We start from the raw sequence: 18,166 nt of genomic DNA on the forward strand, positions 1-18,166 counted from the left end.
GGCGGCCGTCTCCGCCGCGCCTGGCTACGCGCAGGCTGGCGGCTGCGCTGTTTACCTCTTACTGTAGAAATAGTGCACGAAGCTTTTTTGTCCTGTGGATTATCATATTATTGTCTGCTAACCACATCTCCCCTCTCCGCTGACCTCCCTCCGGGAGCCTTAAGAGGGACTTTCGTTACGGGGGAAGGCTTTCAGACACGCCGGGCTGAAACATAAATCCGCCCACCGCGGGCGCGTTTTTCCTGCCAGGCTGGCTGATTTACCGACGCTGACCGTCGCCCGACCGCGGCCCTTCGCTCGCTGGGCTTGCGATAAAGTCACTCGAGCAGGTCTGCGGCACCACAGCAGCGTCTCGGCTGGCGTCAGCCGCAGGGAGAGGAGAGGAGGAGAGGAGGAGAGGAGGAGAGGAGGAGAGGAGGAGAGGAGGAGAGGAGGAGAGGAGGAGAGGAGGAGAGGAGGAGAGGAGGAGAGGAGGAGAGGAGGAGAGGAGGAGAGGAGGAGAGGAGGAGAGGAGGAGAGGAGGAGAGGAGGAGAGGGCTTCCTCGCCGGCTCCGGCACCATGTGATGCTCTGCTTCACCGGGAAAGCCCCGCGTTCAAGTAAACATCTCTTACCGCGACTCAACGGCCTCCAGGACGCAGCTGGCTCATAAAACCCTTCCCGGCAACAAGTCCCGATCCCGAACCCACTCGAGGAGAGGAGGGGGCGGCCGGCGCTGGCCGGTGCCTCCTCCGGCGTGAGCCCGGGGTCGCGCCAGAGCTGCGTCCCCGCGGCGCTGCCTCCGAGACGGGCAGCGCCCGCACACGCCGCTTCCCCAGGCGGAGGCCTCCCTGGGCTTCTCCCTTCCCTCCGCCCCACCGAGGACCTACTCGTTTGTTTCTCATCTGAACAAAAGATGAGGATTTTCTCTTTTTTTTTCACCCCCCCCCGCCCCTTCGTAATCGTAAGGAAGGAGGCGATGCCAACTGGCAACTGCGTGTGCACGGAGCACATTTGTCGGGAACATCCACGCTCCGGTGCCGTGAAGAAGAGAGGGACTTTCTCAGCCAAGAGTCCCTCCGACTTCCCCTTCGGAGGCGGCCGGGGCCACGCCGGGGCCGGGGTGCCGCGGGGACGGGCGCAGGGCCGTCGCGCCTTGCCCCCCGCCGGGCCGGGGCCGGGGCCGGGGCCGCGGTGGGGCGGGCGGACCCCGGCGCTCGCCAGCCCCGGCTTGGCACCAGCACCGCTCCGGGCGGCGGGGCCGAGCCGCCCCCCGCTCCCCTCCGCCGCCGCCGCCGCCTCCCGCGCGGATAAAAGCCCCGAAACCGCGCGCTGCCGCCCCCAAACCCGCCGCGGTCCCGGGACGCCGCGGCGCTCGCGAAGCCGCGGCCGGCGGGGGCAGCGGGGCCCCGACGGGGCGGCCCCGGCCCCGGCCCCTCGGCCGCCCGCCCGGCTCCCAGCGCCGCCCTGGCGCGGCTCTCTGCTCCCCGCCCGAAAATGCCATTTTCTCACCTAAAGTTTCCCCCGGCGGCAGCCGTCCCCGGGGCGCGGCTGCTCTCGCCGCCCGCGATGCCGGCGGCCGGGCACAGCGCCGCGCACCGCGGGGAGAAAGTTGCGGGTGGGCGGCGGGGCCGGGCTCCGTGCTCCGGCGCCCACGCGTGGCCGTGGCACCCCCCACCCCGCTACGCACATATCCTCTCCCCCCTGCCGCCGCCGCCGCCCTCATCGGAGGGGTCTTACCTGCGTCCCCCGCGTCTCCGGAGCCGGGCAAGCAGAGCCCTAGAAATCCCCACGCGAGAAGAAACGTATCCATGCTTCGGAGGAAACGATCAATAAAATAAAATGCAAAAAAATAATAGTAATAATAATAAAAAAAACACCCTTCTCCACTCGCGGCTGCAGGGCCGGGCTTCTCCGCCTGGCTGCCCGGGGCGCGCCGCGTGGGCGCCCCCACTCGCGACGGGCAGCGGCACCTCGGGGGCCTCCTTCTCCCCGGGGCCGGGGCTCATGCGCGGGCGGCGGGGGCCGAGCGCATCCCCCGCGGCGGCGGCGGCGGCGGCGGCGCGGGCCGGGGCCGGGGCTGGGTCCGGGGCGCCGTCTGCCCGCGCTCTCGCTCCCCGCCGGCGCCTCGCAGCCTTTTCAGGCAGGGCGGCATGTGGCTGTCAGCGCCGCGCGGCAGCGCCGCCCCCGCGCCCCCCCGCCCGCCGCGGACCGCCCCCTCGGGGCGCCGCGCCCGCCCCGCGCCCGCTCCGCGCCCCGCGCCCCGCGCCCCCGGCCCCGCCGCCCCCGGCAGCCCCCGCCGGCGCTGCGCCCGCCCTGCGCCCGCCCTGCGCGGCGCGCAGCGCGGCGAGGCGCAGGCGGACACCCAAAAATTGTCGGATGGGGGAGCGTCAGGACAAGGATTGGCGCTGCGCGCCGCCGCCGCGGGGCCGCGCTGCACCTGCGCGGGCAGCGGCTCCCGGCGCGCAAACGCTTCTCCCCGCGGAGCCGCCGTGCCCCCCGCGCCGAGGGGCTGCTTCAGAACCGCGAGGTCCAGCCTGCTGCTCCGTCCCCCAGCGTTAGGGCGGACAAAGGGATGAAAGCCGGGCCACCTCTCCTGCCTCCGCGTTCGTGACCAGCCGAGAGGCCCCGGCGCGCGGCGGAGGCAGCACGCCGCACCGCGCGTGAAAGCGCGGCCGCTGCAGCGCGGCCCGTCTCGGGCGGCGGGACCCGTCGCCTCGGCCCCGCTACGCGGGGCGTCACCAGCCCGCGTCCACGACACCGCGGTGCCAGCCCGCCCGGGCGCGTTCCCACCTCGGGAGCGCGGCGAGCTCCGGCGGCGCCAGCGGGGTTCGCCGGCAGCGGCAGCGGCAGCTTCGCCCGGGCAGACGGAGCTGATGCTTCAGTCGCTACCCGGAGGGCTGCAGCACCCCTACTCTTTGAGCCTGCTTTGATACCTTATTTTGCATCTTCCGCAGCTCAGATGTGCTCAAACTCCTGTTGAAGTCAATGAAAAGTCAGTGGCAAGTCAAGCTAGTGCCTTATTCACTGTATTTTGGTGTGGAAATTATGCAACTATTATTTACTACTTGCTTATAGTTAGACTACTATCAAGCTAGCAAAGTGTGATTTTCTGTGTGTATAAATAGCCCTCGCAAACCACAACACAGTACCAGAGCGTAATACCAATCCCCAGCACGAATCGCTCCTCGCTGGGGACGTGCACGGAGGAGGAGGCGGCGACCAAGCCCCACCAGCGACGGCCCCGACACGGCCTGCGGCACGGCGGCGGGTTTCCCCGCTCGCTCGGACAGTGTTTCCCCTGGCTGAGGTCAGTACAGGAGCGCGAACGCGACCTTGAACTGGTACCAGCGCTGATCCGCTGCTGAGCAAGGAGGAGACAACCTCAGGAAAGAAAACGGTGATGGGAACCCGAGTTACCTGCTGCTGCCCCGGCTGCTTTCCCAAAGCTCCCCGCAGCCCCCCAGGTGTTTCACGTCAGCTACAACGCCTTTTGCCACCGGTCGCCGGCCAGCGGAGGCGAAGTCCGCGGCGGGGCCGCCGGCGCGGACACAGCCCGCGCGCCAGGGCAGGGCCCGTCCCGCTTCCTCGGAAGCCAGCGGCAGCTTTCCCACCGATTTGACGGGAACGGGGTCGTGCCGCTTCCCGACAGATTTACAGCCGACACGTGCTGTGACGCTCCCATGCTGCGTGCTCTTTACTTCTATTTCCAGCCCTGTTTTTTAAAGAAATTACAGCAAACGCCTATGGATTTATGCGTATGAGTTACTGTGCTGCTAACGAGAGGAGGAATTACCCGAACGTGGTTTAGATGGTCATCTGCTGCCAGCGCGGGCGAAACTGCTGGGTCATCCGCTGGCTGAGGACCACTGCTCATCCCATTAGCTTTTCCATTAGAATTATTGCCAAACGTAACTCAATTTCTCCCTTTTTTGGCGGGTGCAGGGAGGGACGGGGGCCGCTGCCGCCCGGCCGCGCGCCCCTGGGCCGGGCGGGCAGACAGAAACGCTTGTTTTCCTCGCTGCCCTGGACTGCCTTTTCTCGTTCCTAGAAAAATCACGGCAGGTGAAGCCTCTTGAAACCGTAGCATGAAACGCTCAGCTGCAACGCAGACGAGCAATGCTTTTTTATTTTTTTGTACGCTGGATGGCGGGATGTGATGTATGAAAACTGCAGTTGAAGCGAGCCCAGCGACTCCGCCGCGCGGCGCAGGTGGGGTCTGCCGGAGAAGCAGGCCGCCCCTCCCGGCCGCCACCAAGAACCGGGAGAAGAATGCGGTAGCTGCTAATCCAAGTTTACTTTTCTTGCATGAATTTTAATGACAGCTTTCACGGCTGCTTCTGTGATTCATAAGAGAAAATTAAAAACCTACACCTTGAAACTTAGACGACAACGCCGCTAACATCAGCCGGCTCCTGGCATTATCTCGGCAAACCTTTCAGTCCTGCTTCTGCTCCACATTGTTTTCCTCACAAAACACATTTTCAAATACAAAACTCTGAACGTTCACTGCTTCTTCGAACCGTCTTTATTCATTACCTGCCGGAGGCAAAGGGCACCGCTTACGCGGAACCCTCCCTGACCGTCTTGTTTTGCAATTTTGCTCCACTGGACCCGCTCCGCCGCAGACTCGTTCTCTTTCAGATGCAGATACTCCCCTGGAAGAGCGAGGCAGGCTGCTTCCTCCGCGCTGCGGTCTTCGCCAACCTGCCGGCTCGAGTTAGTCTGCCCAGGGTATTTGAGGAATCTCCCCCAAATCAGCTCCACTTTAAAGGCCACAATCACCTTTTTGGCCCTTGAAGCCGGCTGAGGCTTTTTGTAAGGAGCTAAACCGGCTTTTTCATGCATCAAGGCCTTGTTCCAGGAGGACTTCGCGAGTGCAATGAGGAGAAAGGCTCAACAATACAAAATACATAATCGCATACAGCCTTAAAGCCTTTATTTTAATGCAAAATAAAACAGGTAAAATTTATATAGCCATATGTAACAAAAGATCAAAATCTTTGATGTGGTACTAGAAAAAAAAACCCCTTTAGAAGCGTGTGCTGAGTTTCTCCCCCGAACAGTCGCGCGTGGTTTAGCAGCCAGGCTGGCGCCACGTCCGCCGGCCCCGAGCAGCCCGCGCGCTGCCGCCGAGCCGCGCGCCAGCTTCGCCCCGGAGCGCCAGCACCCCGCGGGGAGCAGCGCGGCCCCGCGGAGGAGGTGCCGGCAGCGCAAACCCGTCTGCCAAAATAGTAATAACAACAACTCGGCGGCAGGCGAGGCCGCTCCTGGCCTGGGAGGCTGGAGCGACGCCGAAGTCAGGGCTCCGCACGTGCTTTTCCAAGGCAGGAGCCTCTTCTTCAACGCTCGGCTCCTCCAGCCTCTCCTCAGCCGGCACCGCCTCCGGCCCCGGCTCGCTAGCGGGCGGTCACTCGGGAAGAGCCGCGGGCTCCTTCCCTTATTTATTTTTTTTAATTTTTGCAGCTCTTAGCGCTTCGGCCGCTCGGCGGGGCTGGCCAGGCGCCAGGGCCGCGCGCCGCTCCGGCCGCCCCTGCCCGCACTGCCAGGGCGGCCAGCGCGAGCGAGCGCCAGGCAGTCACGTGTCGGGAGCGTTTCAGACGCACTATTTTCCCAAGCATATGGACATATGGGGAAAAGAACAACTTGTTACTTAACGGCTCTTTTGGATTTTGCAAGTGTGTATTTTCAACCATCAGTTGTAGCACCTCGTGAATTGTGCACGGTACATATTTTTCCACAATATGGTGCTAAAATCATACATTTTGCACTGCAGAGAAGCTGACTATACTGTAGTTACACATTATACTTTTGAAAATACCAAACCTCTACCAGATATTAAACCGGCAAATGGCAATTTTCTCCCAGAACAATATGGCACCAGAGATTAACGAGATGCTCTGCAACACCTCCCGCTCTTGGTCGCCCAGCTAGGGCAGGCGGCTCTTCCTTCTCAGCTCCTCGCCCGAGGGACGTATCCATGTATTTCACCCGCATCACTTTTTTTTTTTTTTTTTTTTTTCTTTTTTCTGGAGGAAGGAGGAAACTCTACCGATCCGAAGGCAGAAGCATCACCTGATAACCTGCGGGGTAGGATCAACGGCTCGGGAGGGGCTGCCTTGCTCCGCGGGTGCTGCCCGGGGGACGCGGGCTGCGGGGGGGCAACCGCGCGGGTCCTTCAAAGGCTACGAACAACGCAGGAGCTATTTCCAGCCAGCTCTTGCTTGGCCCTGCCTCGTGAAACACTGTAAATAAGCTTTGCCGACGGTGCTGCGATGCCGTTTGAAGGGTTAGTCGAGAGCGATTTATAAAGGCAGTAGCTTATAGTCAGAGCTGTTCTTAATTGTGGCCTGGCTTGATAAAGCCACTGTCGCAAACACGTAAGATTCTTTACAGCTGGATCAAATGTATCAGGGGTTGTATTTCAAGCAGGGAAAGGAAAGTATTTTAATTTGTTTTCGCTTCACTTTCAGCGGGCCTTCACGACACCGTCGGCTGCCCTGCGGCTGCCAAGTCCTGGCCGAGTATCCAACAGCAGCTAAAGCTCTTCCGGAGGAGCACACGGCTGCGCGCGGCACGTAGGGGACAGGCAGCGCCGCGGGGGGGCCGCGCCGTCCTGCCGGAGGGTCCCCGGACGCCCCGCTCCGCTCCGCGCCCGCCCCCTCCCTCCAGAGGCCGTTCCCTCCCGCTCTGCTAGGGCGGAGGGCAGAGAGCAGCGGAGCGGGGCGCCATCGCAGCGGCCTGGCGTCTCAGTCGGCTGCGTCCCTCTCCCTCCCCTCGCCGCCTCCTGCTCCGCGCTGGATGCAGTCCTGCCCAGGGCCCTACGCACCGCTCGCTTCCCCGGAGCCTCTCCCTGGGGAGAGCTGGTGGGAGGGCACGCTCCCGCCAGGACTGACCTTCCCCGTGTGGGATACCTGGTGCCTGGGAAGCGACCGATGGGATTTGCGACCTGCTGCATACCGAAGGTGTCGAAAGCACCGCCAACAAATCCCTGCGCTGGTCCCCGGCTCTCCCCGACCAGGAGAGGAGCCCCAGCTGCTCAGCGGCGCTCCTGAAAGGCCGAAGTTAAGGACACTTAGAAACTTCTCCAAAATACCTCTCCAGGCGGCGAGGCCATGTGGCCTCCCTGGGGCACCGCGCGGCGGGAGGTCCCTGAGCGCCGGCGGCCCCGTGTCCCCAGGCTGCAGGGCCTCCTGCTCCTCTCCCCGGGGCGCTTTCCTCACCTTTCCCCTCGCCGCTGCCTGTCAAAGCCCCCTCCGCCGCCGGCTGGGGGTTGGCACATGGCACTGGCCCCTTCTCGGGGGCTGCCGGGGGGTCCCTGCCCCGACTCGCGCGCCGGCCTCCTCGGAAGCTCCCGCGGGAGGCAGCGACGCCGACCGGCAGCAGCTCAGCGTCGAGGGCCACCGGACAACTGCCGCGACCGCCAAAGGGAAAGAGGAAGACGAGAGGCCGGACCGCAGACCTCGCGGCCGCAGCATCCTTGAAACGCAGAGCTGCTGGCCCGCCCGTGCCGGAAGGACGCGCTGGTGACACCTCGGCCCTCGCGCAGGAGGGCCGCGCCGCGCCGTGCTGCCTGCAGGCGGCAAATAGCCCTGAGCTGTAGCAAGTGTTGCGCTGAATTTCTAGCAGCCACTTTCTATTTTTAAAAAGCATTGAAAGTACTCAGCCGTCCGGCACCTCGCGTACCCGCGGCTCACGGCGCGCCGCCCCGCGCCCCGCTCAGCGAGGGGGACCCGCGGGCAGCGCCAGTCTCGCGGGCGGCTCCGCTGGGCAACAGCCCCGCGGGGGCGACGTCCGGCGGGGCCCCGGCCGGGCCGCGCTCGCGATCCGCCCGGCGGCTATACGGCCGCGGTCACGCCGTTCTTCTGCCGGGGATCCTGCTGCCTGTACTGGTACCGGTCCGGACTGGTCCCGCGGTGTCCCGCTCGGCCCGTTTCGCTGTAAGCCGGGGCTCGGTGGGGCTGGGGAGGGGAAGGTGGCACGTCCTGCCGGAGGGGTCCTTTATGGGGGTTCGCTGGGTAGTACTGGGGGTACCTCGGCTCTGCTGCGCGGCCGTAGCTCCCCTTCGACGGGTGGCCCCCAGGCTGTCCTCCTTGGTAGTAGGGCAGATCCCTCTCTTTGTAGATCACTCGTGGCCCTGTTAAGTATTCCAGCGGCTCTGCGGGTCCGCGCCTGGTGGGGAGAAACGCAATAAAGCACGTAAAAAGGCAGCCTGAGAGGCCAGTGACGCGCTACTGTACTCGGGAGCTACGTTTACTTTGGGAAAGGAAACACCACCTCAAGCACGGCAGGTCCAGCGCAGTCACAAGAACTTGTGAAGCGTGACGAGCCTGCAGGCCACGCGGGTCTGCGGGCGGGAGGCTCCAGCGCCCGTCGGAGCCCTCGGACGACGGGCGGCACCGGCGCCTCCCGCGAGCCGCTCGCCGCAACGGAAACGATGCGCCTTCGAAGAGCGCGCGCCTGACCGAGCCTTATCTGGCCTGAGCATAAACAGATGAGCCAGTCTGCAAGGCTGCAAATCCCATAAGCTTTACATGCACAAATATTCACGCTTTCCAAGCCATTTCCCACTATTTTTTTCCCTAACATGTCAGACTGTAAAACTTTCCAAACACCGTACTTGGAAAAACTGGAACTCCTGGAAGAAACACCAGGGATGTCAGGCCGCGATACCTGAGTTTAACGGGCGAGCAGCCAAGGAGGGGTTCACACAAACTCCTGTGCTCTGGAAGGCCTGATGTTGCACCAGCTCTGTAGCTCACTCGCATCAGTTCACGCGAAAGGCAACATGTGAGCACGCCATCCCCGAGGAGGTGCCAGGGAGTCTGCCCTGTACCTTGCCGCATCTTAATTCCATGATTTGCACTAACGAAGCATTGATATTTCTTCCTAGTACAGCTTTACTTGTGATACTTTGAAATGGCAAAAATAATTGTTCTCGCAGTCATGTCACCAGAGCATCCACAAAAGTTCAACTCAATTAGGAGTTTTTGCCAGTCTGATTGCAAATGTCTTTGCACTTTGGGCAAAACCTCCTCTTGACTTCACAGGAAGCTTCTTTCCGAGTGGGAACTGAAGGAAGATAGCAGGGCTTTGACCCAAAACGGGGGGCTGAAAGTATAAATCAATTACACCTGCTCTGTGGGTTTGGGACTAAACTCATCATCTGTTTAAATATAGTTTGCATAGATTTGTTAAAAAGCTCATCGCTCTTGGAAGGCAGATCAGGTGTTCACAATTTGTCAGTGCATCTCTCTTGTTCACACAGTGCTTTTATAAGCGTGCTTCCCATTGCTTAATCTGAGCTCCCAGACTCCACTGGAACTTGTTTTGCGCAAAGTAAAACAAAACATGTGGTTTTCTGCTGCACTCGTTTAAGCCCATGGGGTAAATCATGGACATAGGCAATGAACAAACATTATCTGCCTTGAAATGAACCTACAATTCTCCCCCTGGAATAACTTAGTGCAAATGTTTCCTGTTTAAAATGGAAAGAGCAAAAGGAAGAATTCCAGGCCTTGGACTTTTAGGACCCTATGCTCCCCAGAGACTTTTTGCTTTAAAAACAGAACATTATGGAAGACAGGCACTCCTGGCTTTTTTTTTTTTTTTTTTTTTTTTTTTTCCTTTCTTTCTTTCTTTCTTTCTTTCTCTCCTCCCGCCCTCTCTCCTTGTGAGACAGTCCAGACAAAGTGCTAAAGGGCCTGAAGCCACCCTCTGAGATACTAAAAGGACTCTTGACTGCCTGCCTGAGACAACTGCTATCTCTGCTTGCACACCTACGCCTTGCAACAAAGCCTGATTTCCACAGCTGGCAAACAAGTTGCTCCACGTGTTTCCACACTAGGAACGAAGACAAGACTTGCTCGCTAGTCAGCCCCATTGCACTCAGCTTTTAATTCCTCCACACACAGAAACGCAAACTTCTAATCGTAAAAGGCTTCTGCAATGCAAAGAACTGCTCTGTGTTAAGTAGCAAAACAACAGGAACAAATGTCAAAGCTACATCAGTTACCTTTTAATATAAGGATAATGCTCAAGATCCTGTTTATTAGATTTTAAAAGAAGTTTTTATTGGCAGCTATAATTAACCAAATTCTTGTGGAGCACACTGAAAAGGGGCTGACCTGTTACTAAGTGCTTGGAACCTGATCCAGAATTCACTTAAGTTATGAGCAGCTAGGCAGCTTTTGGACAGAGCTCTCACTGCAAAATTGAATTATTCTAAAATAACAAATTCAAAACAAATTGGTACAAAATGACTGCTGAGAGTGGGACCTCATCAGCCGAACCTTCAGCGCACAGCCCCCTCCCCAGCTCACAGGACAGGCCCAGATGCTGCAGGAAAGGGCGAGGGGTGCGCTTCCCACCCAACCGGGCTGCCCAATGCCCCAAGGGCTGTTTGCAAGACAGCCCAGGAGAAAAGGCCTGGGAGAAAGCGTGATGACGCTGCCGCTGAAGCCGGGGCTGTACAGAGGGCAGGCACATCCAGGCAGCTTTGATCTACAACTGCGGGGGGAAGAGGTGCCAGAGCAATCCAAGCACGAGCGTGATGCAGCCCCTAGGCACATACCCAAGCAGACCAAGTCGGTGCCATCAGGTTTTTGTTGCTGTTAGAAAATTAAATCCATCACTGGTTCACTTACCATGATACCATCTCTGGTTGCACAGGCAAACTGCAGAGAGGAACATGTGGGAAAGGCAAAATCTTTCTTAAGAAAGTTAGAAATGTCCTAGCTGTTCCCTCTCAGGCCTGTTTTTTCCCTTTTCTGAGGGTGAAATACTTGTGGGCGGTATTGCTCTCTGCCGCGTCTTCCTCGAGACGAAGCAGCTGGGAGGAGAGGTCATGCAGGGTGAGAAGGCTTGAACCCATCTCACATGGATCCTTTAGGAAAGCCCCAGGAAGACAGAAGGTGTGTGACATCTTTGGCATCAGTATGAGCACTAGCCTAACCAATGATTGCAGGAAGCCTTGCACAGGAGCAAAGGCTGGGGAAATGTTTGTAACTCTGCCCAAAAGGCAGCCCTGGGCAGCATGACCAGGCAGGGGGAAGTGCCACGAAGGACATCCTCATGGCTCTACCACGGGACGCCACACTACCCCACTCACTTCCCTAGTGACTCCAACTAGGGTTGGGTGTGCAAATACACCCGCGAGGAATGACCGAGCTTTTTTTCTCCATTTATGACCAGTACTGCACGTTGAAACTGAGTTATTTCCTGATGATTCATTCTTCCCCATCTACCAGCAACGCCCGGTGAAGCCTGCTCGTGGAGAGCTGCATGCAGTGCGAGGAACCAGCCTGGGGAGTCTCTGACACGAACCTCCATCTGACAAGTCTCAAAATAAAAGAGAGAGCAGCTGGGCCCTTCCCACCCTAAATGTTCTTTCAGATTAGCCACCAAAAAGTCAAGCTTTTTAAGACAGAATAAACATCTACAGATGCCAAGCTCTGGCTGTAGAAATGCTGTCACGACAAAGAGTACGTCTGGGACGCCGGGGCAATTCTGGAGTGGCAACTCCAGACAGAAAGAGCAGGGCTCCTCTATGCGACACCCCTTTCACTTGATAGTTCAGGATGTATACGTATATGCTATTGTTTATCCTTAAAAAAATCACCGTAACAACTCAAACCAAACACTTTCTACTTGGCAGCCCCTTGTAGATGCTCTGTGTGTTTCTGAAAGCAAAGCAAGCCTCGCCTTCTCTCTCGGCAGAGACTGCCACCTCTGAGGAGGCCCTAATGAAATTCTTCTCCTCTCCCCTTCTGTTTTTGTTGGCTTCTGATGAGTTCAGAGTTCACAGGGCTGTATCACACCTCCTAAGTGACCCACAGTTTGGGGGTCAAACCAATAACCTCAAGTGGAAAATCAGTGACCCAAGGGAGTGATCGAAAATCCACAAATTGGGTCAAGCAGGTCCAGCCACTCAAAAGGACTAGGCCAGGAGCGTGCCCTCTGAGAGGACATGCTGAGTAGAAGCTGCTCTGACCGTCAGCTGTTTTCCAGATTTTGGCCAGTTGTTTGACCTGGGGGTCCAGTGAAATTAATGGCAGGCAGTAGTAGGGAAGCTGACACAGTATCCTGGTAAGGAACTGATCTCAGGGCTCGAAAAGTGTTTTTGCTGATAGTTCAGCTCTCCTGGCTCCCAGTGGAAGACGTGAGATCAATGATGTGGGTCCAGCTAAAGGCAGAGGCTGCCCATGCAGGAAGCAGTGGAAGGAGGGCAGGTAGAAGCATCACCTTCACGAAAGGAGTCAAACTGGTGGCTTTCACATATGTGAAAACCTGCTCCTCGAAAACATCATGGGCAAGGTGCCACTGACCAGGATGTTCCATTTTGCTGTGAGAAAGAGAAATCTCAGCTTCCCCCACAGAGAAATCACAGGGCGCATGAGGGAACTGCAAACACATCTGGCTGTGCTGGTCAGCCCCTGTACTGGCTTACCTTCTAAGTGATCAACCAGGTAAGAACTGTGCCCCATTTTAGGCTTTAGGAGCACACAGTAGCCTTGTCCAGAGAAAGCAAGTGACTTGCGATTAATCTTCAATTAACAGTACATGTGTCATTATTTTCTCTCTGACAAGCAAAGCTCAAAGTATTTTGCTGTTTTTCTAACTTTGCTTTATTCATCTTCTAAGCGCAACTGATACGAAGTCTAACACTCTCTGATTTGCTGCAGAATTTTTGGGAGCTTCTGGGATTATTTAAAACTGAACCAAAGGATTCAGAATACTTGACAAAGGCTCAAAACGTTATTTAGTCATTGAAGTCAAACGGGTATCTGTAGGTTTCAAAAAAACTAACTAAAAATACTTTTTCCTTTCAAGGGGTCCATTTTTTAAAAAAGCCCACATTTCAGTAATTTCTCCGTTGCTGAAAACCTCACAGGGTAGACTGGCCTAAATACTCGACGTTTAAAAAAAAACAAGTAGAAAAAAAATTCATTTCACGTTTACTGTGTTCATGGTTAACCCCCATTTGCAGGTCACCTTTAACATCAGCCATGAAGACACATGCTTGGGTTATCTGAAAGCAAAAGAAAGCAAAACGACGGTCTGGCTGTTCGTGCTGTGTCCTGTCATGTTGGGGGTTTGGATTTCATCATGACAAAAGACTTTTTCCTGCCTCTGTTCTATCGGGAGAACCACAGAGGTCATCCTCTTAGTACCTGGTAAAAAAGCAAGGGTGGGAATGCTCCCTTCTGACATCACTATCTCCTTCTAGCTGCGGCGGGAATATTCTGCAAGGGATATAATCTCACACAAACAACTGCCTTCTTGCTTTGTCGGGGAGTACTTCGTGAAATAAACTTCAAAGACAGCCACAAACTAAGCGGCAAATGGAAAGTCCGCGTTTGGCTGCAGCTTCTTTCATGTCTAAGTAAGACACACAGAGACTCCAGGTGATGGCATCAGGCAGCTCAGGCTGTGATTAAAGTACTGGAGAAAGCAACACGGTCCTATCTGTGTCCAAATTCTCACTAAAGCTCTCCACTGTGTGCCTCACGATTGCATGCTGTTTGCTCTCAGCCAGGAGGGTCTACTCTTAAAAAAAAAAGGAGAAGCAGATGTAAGAATTAAATTATGCAAACAAGCAATCTTACAGTATCAAATACATCAGTTTCTCTTTTTGAAGCTCCTCCCAGCATACACTAGAAACAACTGACTGAAGAGGCCATGTAGTCCCTCTCTCTCCAGATACAGTATGAAAAACACTGCAGTGCTGTTTGTAGTCAGTGGCACTAAGAACTTTTGTTGCTTAATATTCCATGTGCATATAACTAAAAAAAATCACTGCAGGTTTTTAAAAAAATCACTATATGACTCTGAGCTTCATTAAAGCCTGTCTCTATACCTTAATAGGCTAGATACTGCTATAACAAATATTCTGTGCTGTTTCAGACCAATACTTCCCATAGCTGATGATGGGTTTTGCATTTAAAAAGCCACAGGAAATCAAATTTGGTATCCTAGTGCTGGGAAGAATCTGCAGCACAAGGAAGTGCTCTGTGGCTGCTGCCTGCGAGAGAGGCTCGTACCTCTCGGTAGAAGGCAGATGTCTAGCAATGTCATCCTAACCTCAAACACACCACACGCATTATTTATGGGCTGAGCTGGTGGAGGTGCTTTCTTCTCCTGTTCTTTTATCAACAATGCAAGGCTAAAAAATCAGATAACGTAAACGAATACAATCCCTGGCTCTCATGTAGCACATGCCATGCGGAGAGAGCTGTTTTTAGTTTGAGGACTGTGTTTGGAATTCCTTCAGTGTCAGGTTTCCAGTTACCAGCCCCTCATCCCTGGGCCAGGCACGGCTGCGGTTGGACGGGATTAGCAGAACACTCTGCAATGTATATTACATAGCTTTGACTTCTATAGGCTTTGCAGACCCATAAAAATAATGATCATTTCACGACCTATGTTACTGGGGAAAAAAAGAATGGAAAAATCTCTCTCTCCTTTTCAAAGGATTTGTATTTGTTTTGGATTTGGAGAGACCCATACAAGCTTGTTTGAAATTCAAGCAAGAATACATTTCAGACACAGTGCAGGCCTGATTTTCTCCTCTCGCATGTGGTTTTACAAAGTTTAACAGCGGCCGACTGCTGTGAACATACAAGCTTATCTGCACAGCTTTTATCTCTCTACATATCATAGCTTTGAACATTTAGAAACAAACATGGCAAAAGCAGCACAACCCTGGAATGCAAGAGGTATTTATGCAAGTCCAGTTGAAGTTTAAGTCCTTTTTTTTTTTTCACTTGTAGAAGACAAGTCCCATTAGCTCCCTGGGCAATTAGGAACGGGAAATATTTGGGTGTCTCAATTGCCTTACATCTGGGATCAAGCATAAAGTTTAGCGAGACAGCAGCTCGCCACACAGAGGAGTACACTGCAAGAACAAGTGAGATAGGGAAACACTCACCTGACAGATTTTCAACTCTACCTTTATGTAAGATTTCTTGCGATAACGCGAATGGTTTATTTTGCACACAAGTGAATCGACTGCTCCGAGTCCCTGCTGGAGCGAACCGAGTCACAGATGGGTTAGCATCAGAATTTAGAGCGGTGTTTGATTAAAAACCCTTCCCCATCACCGACAAAGCCCTAAAACACTTGCTGCTGCGTTAGTTTATTTTCCACTGCAGAACTCAGGCTAGCTTCTGATAATCCCAGCCTGCAGGCAAAGTTCCCATTTCTTTCCTTTCCTAAATCCAACCTACAAATATAAGGAACTGTGATAATCAGGATTAACAAACGCAAATCAACAGCAACAAAACCCCAAGCGTGCTAGCCGGTGCTCGGCAGACGCCCAGCGCGCCCTCAAACCGAGGAGGCCCGTAATCCCTCCTGCTCGGGTCCCCGCTTGGTTTGTTCCCGTGCTCTCGGGCATGGTGCTTCCCTTCTACCAGGAGGCATAAAACAAAGTGGTGCCTATTGAACACGACACGGCTATTCTGTGAGCTCTGCAAGCTTAAAGGGATCTTAAGCAGCTCGGTACTTTAGGCAGCGACGCATTACGACACGCGTCGCTGCCCGTGTTCAGCTATTCAGCACAAGGTCACGCCGCGCGAGTCCCTAACCTCTCGGCCTCGGGAGCCTCCCGCCAGCGCCGAGCAGCCCGGCCCGCTGCTCGGGAAGCCCCGCTCGGCCGGCACGGACTGCCCGGCACTCGCAGCTCCCTGCGCTCGCTTGCTCTGCAGCCCACGATGGGGCAGGAGATTTCTGTTGGACTTGGAAGAAATCCCATTGCCTCGGTGGAGCGTCGCCGGCAGAAGAGCCCGCGCGCGCCACGGCAGGCGGGCTCGCGGGAGCGAGCCAGGCGCCACCGTGCACCCGGCCGCTCGCCATGCCGCCGCCGTCCGAGCCGCTTGCTAAAGCACTTTCAAAGATGCGTAAAACCAAATTCTTTTCTCATTTTTCACATGAAATGAATTTAGAGCACAGCGATTATTCAGCTGTGCTGTTAAAATGATTTTCAACAAATAACAGAAGTCATTAACAAAATCTGCCTAAGTAATAACAACCTGTGCTCAGGTCTTTACTATTCAGCTGCTGGGATCTTAACATGCTTTCTGATCTTTAGTGGGCTAGTAAAAACCTGTAAGAACTGGATATTAATGTTATTACCAAGCTTTTATTTATTTATTTATTTATTTTTAAAGAGCATCTCTCATTTAAATTAAAGCATTCCTTGCAGCACTTTCTCCCATTGCCATGATGAAGCGTGGCTGTCAATTCTGCCTCCGACTGCACGAGCCGGGTAGTAAAATCATGCTTCAATAAAAAGGGAAACGATTTTCGAAGCCGACTGTAGCTGGCTATTTTTCCCTCCATTTTGTCCTCCCTGGGTCCAGCCGTTCTGTTAAACGCACTGGCACGTGCCTGTCCATTATCCCCCTTTATGGCAAAAGCAAAGCTCAACATCCAAAGGATGATGACAGCTACTTGTAGGGACTGAGGGGGACCTTAAAAAGAAGTGCCTGTTGGCTTCTTCAGGCATTATTTCCATCCCTATTATCCCCCTGCTGCTGATGTATTGATTTGCTCCTAAACAGCACAAACAGCCTGTAAATACATCCTTCCCCCCAACCCGTGTATTTTCTTTTGTTAGAGCCATTCATTTCTATAAAGGCATTGGATTACGGATTTCCTGGCTTGCCGCACTCCATTAACACGCTGGAAACCACCCCTTTTCCAGCCAGCCATTAAACAGCACCTTTAATAATTGAGATTTCAAGGTTCAGGCCGTGATAAACAGCCGAAGGTGCCGCTCCACAGCCGCCTCTCCAGAGGCCCCTCCGGATTTCGATAGGCAAATCGGTTCGTTTGCGGCTCGCGTTACGTCGCAAACCTCGCGGGCGCTCTGCGTCCCCGATGGAGCTTTAACGCACAGGGGTCAAAGCCCCGAATCCCCCGGGGCCGGCAGGGAAGGAGCCGTCCCGCGCGCCGCGGCGCCGGCGAGCAGTAGCGCTGGCTGCCGGCGGCTGCGACATCCCGCCGGCCGCGCTGGCCCCCTCCAGCTGTGTTTATGCTGGCTTCTTCCTCCACAGCTTCTACTGTTACGCCGAGCCCGGCGCGGCGCGGCGCCCGCCGGCGGGACACGCGCCGCCCGCCGCGGGGACCACGCTCGCCCCACGCGCCCGGGGGGCTCTCCCGGCTCCGCTGGCCTCCGCGGGGCCGGGGCTAGCGAGAGGTTAAGCTGTGGCCGGGGGCACCGAGCGCCTGCGCTCCACCTTTGCCGGAGTTACCCGCCAGCATTTATAACGCTGCCTGCAATTAACTGCTCTCAGGCGGTGAAGCAGCGTGCTGAAAGTTACCGCCGAATCGGTTCCTGTATTCGCAGAGGCCTTGCCGCTCCGGCGGCGGCGCCCGGGCCTGGCGAGAGGCAGCCTCGCCCGCCCCTCGCGCGGGGCGTTCGCGGTCCTGCACGTGGCGCTGACTTCCACGGCCTGTAGAGATACTTCCCTCCTTTCACTGGCCGCCGCTGCTCCCTTCCCCTTCCCATCGCTCTTCCACACGCTCTCCCGCCCCACAACCCAGGCTGCTGCCTCCTCCTCCTCTCCTGGCCTTCCTCCCGTTCCCTTCTTTGCTCTCTCCTCCCCAGCAGCACTGGCCCTGGCAGCGCCAGCAGAGTCCAAGACGACACGACGCGCTTTCAGCCCCACGTGACCTCTTCCACACGTCCTGCATGGAGCATCGGGCATCCAGCACGACTTACCAGCATGGTCCCTGGGAACTGCAGCGTCCTTTGCTCTTTGGGACCGGGTGCAGTAACCAATGCCCACCGGCCTACGTGCATCCCTCCAACACTTGTAATGGATGAGATATGCAGCTTCTAAACAATTTCCTCTGCGCCATCTGCACGCCATACTGCACACCAGATGACAAGATAAAATTTGCAACAGCAAAGTTCTTGGAGCACAGCAACCTTCCAGAGACAGCAACCACAGCCTGTGGCAACAACAGCTATACCAGCTTAGTCATGTACCTAGGACAGAAGACACCAAAATGCTGAAGCTGGCCAGGGGAACACACAGCAGAGGCCAGAAAAAATGCTTGAAAAACACCCCAGAATACCGCATCCCTGAGCAATGGCAAAACTGATGCTAATAGCTGGGAACGGACAATCACCACCCGGAGGTGACAGCACAGCACCTGCAAGGCGGGGAAGCCAGCGCTGA

The 18,166-nt window shown here is 56.0% G+C and overlaps 2 protein-coding genes across 10 annotated transcripts in view; both read right to left on the reverse strand.

Moving 5' to 3' along the window:
* NRP2 (neuropilin 2) overlaps positions 1–2,011 on the reverse strand; it is a 43,657-nt gene extending 41,646 nt beyond the window's left edge. For all 7 annotated transcript variants that reach the window (XM_062579074.1, XM_062579072.1, XM_062579071.1 and 4 more), the window contains exon 1: positions 1,719–2,011. In XM_062579074.1, coding sequence (XP_062435058.1) covers positions 1,719–1,791 — 73 coding nt within the window. In that variant the 5' untranslated portion in view covers positions 1,792–2,011. The remainder of the gene's footprint in view (positions 1–1,718) is intronic.
* Positions 2,012–4,888: 2,877 nt separating this feature from the next.
* Positions 4,889–18,166, reverse strand: part of PARD3B (par-3 family cell polarity regulator beta) — a 417,558-nt gene continuing 404,280 nt past the window's right edge. The window contains exon 23 of one of the 3 annotated variants that reach the window (XM_062579370.1): positions 4,889–8,150. In XM_062579370.1, coding sequence (XP_062435354.1) covers positions 7,817–8,150 — 334 coding nt within the window. In that variant the 3' untranslated portion in view covers positions 4,889–7,816. Of the gene's footprint in view, positions 8,151–13,268; positions 13,522–18,166 lie in introns of those variants that run through there. The other 2 variants (XM_062579372.1, XM_062579373.1) reach the window with 2 other exon arrangements.

The sequence above is a fragment of the Rhea pennata genome, chromosome 6 (genome assembly GCF_028389875.1).
Source record: "Rhea pennata isolate bPtePen1 chromosome 6, bPtePen1.pri, whole genome shotgun sequence".
Classification (NCBI taxonomy): domain Eukaryota; kingdom Metazoa; phylum Chordata; class Aves; order Rheiformes; family Rheidae; genus Rhea; species Rhea pennata.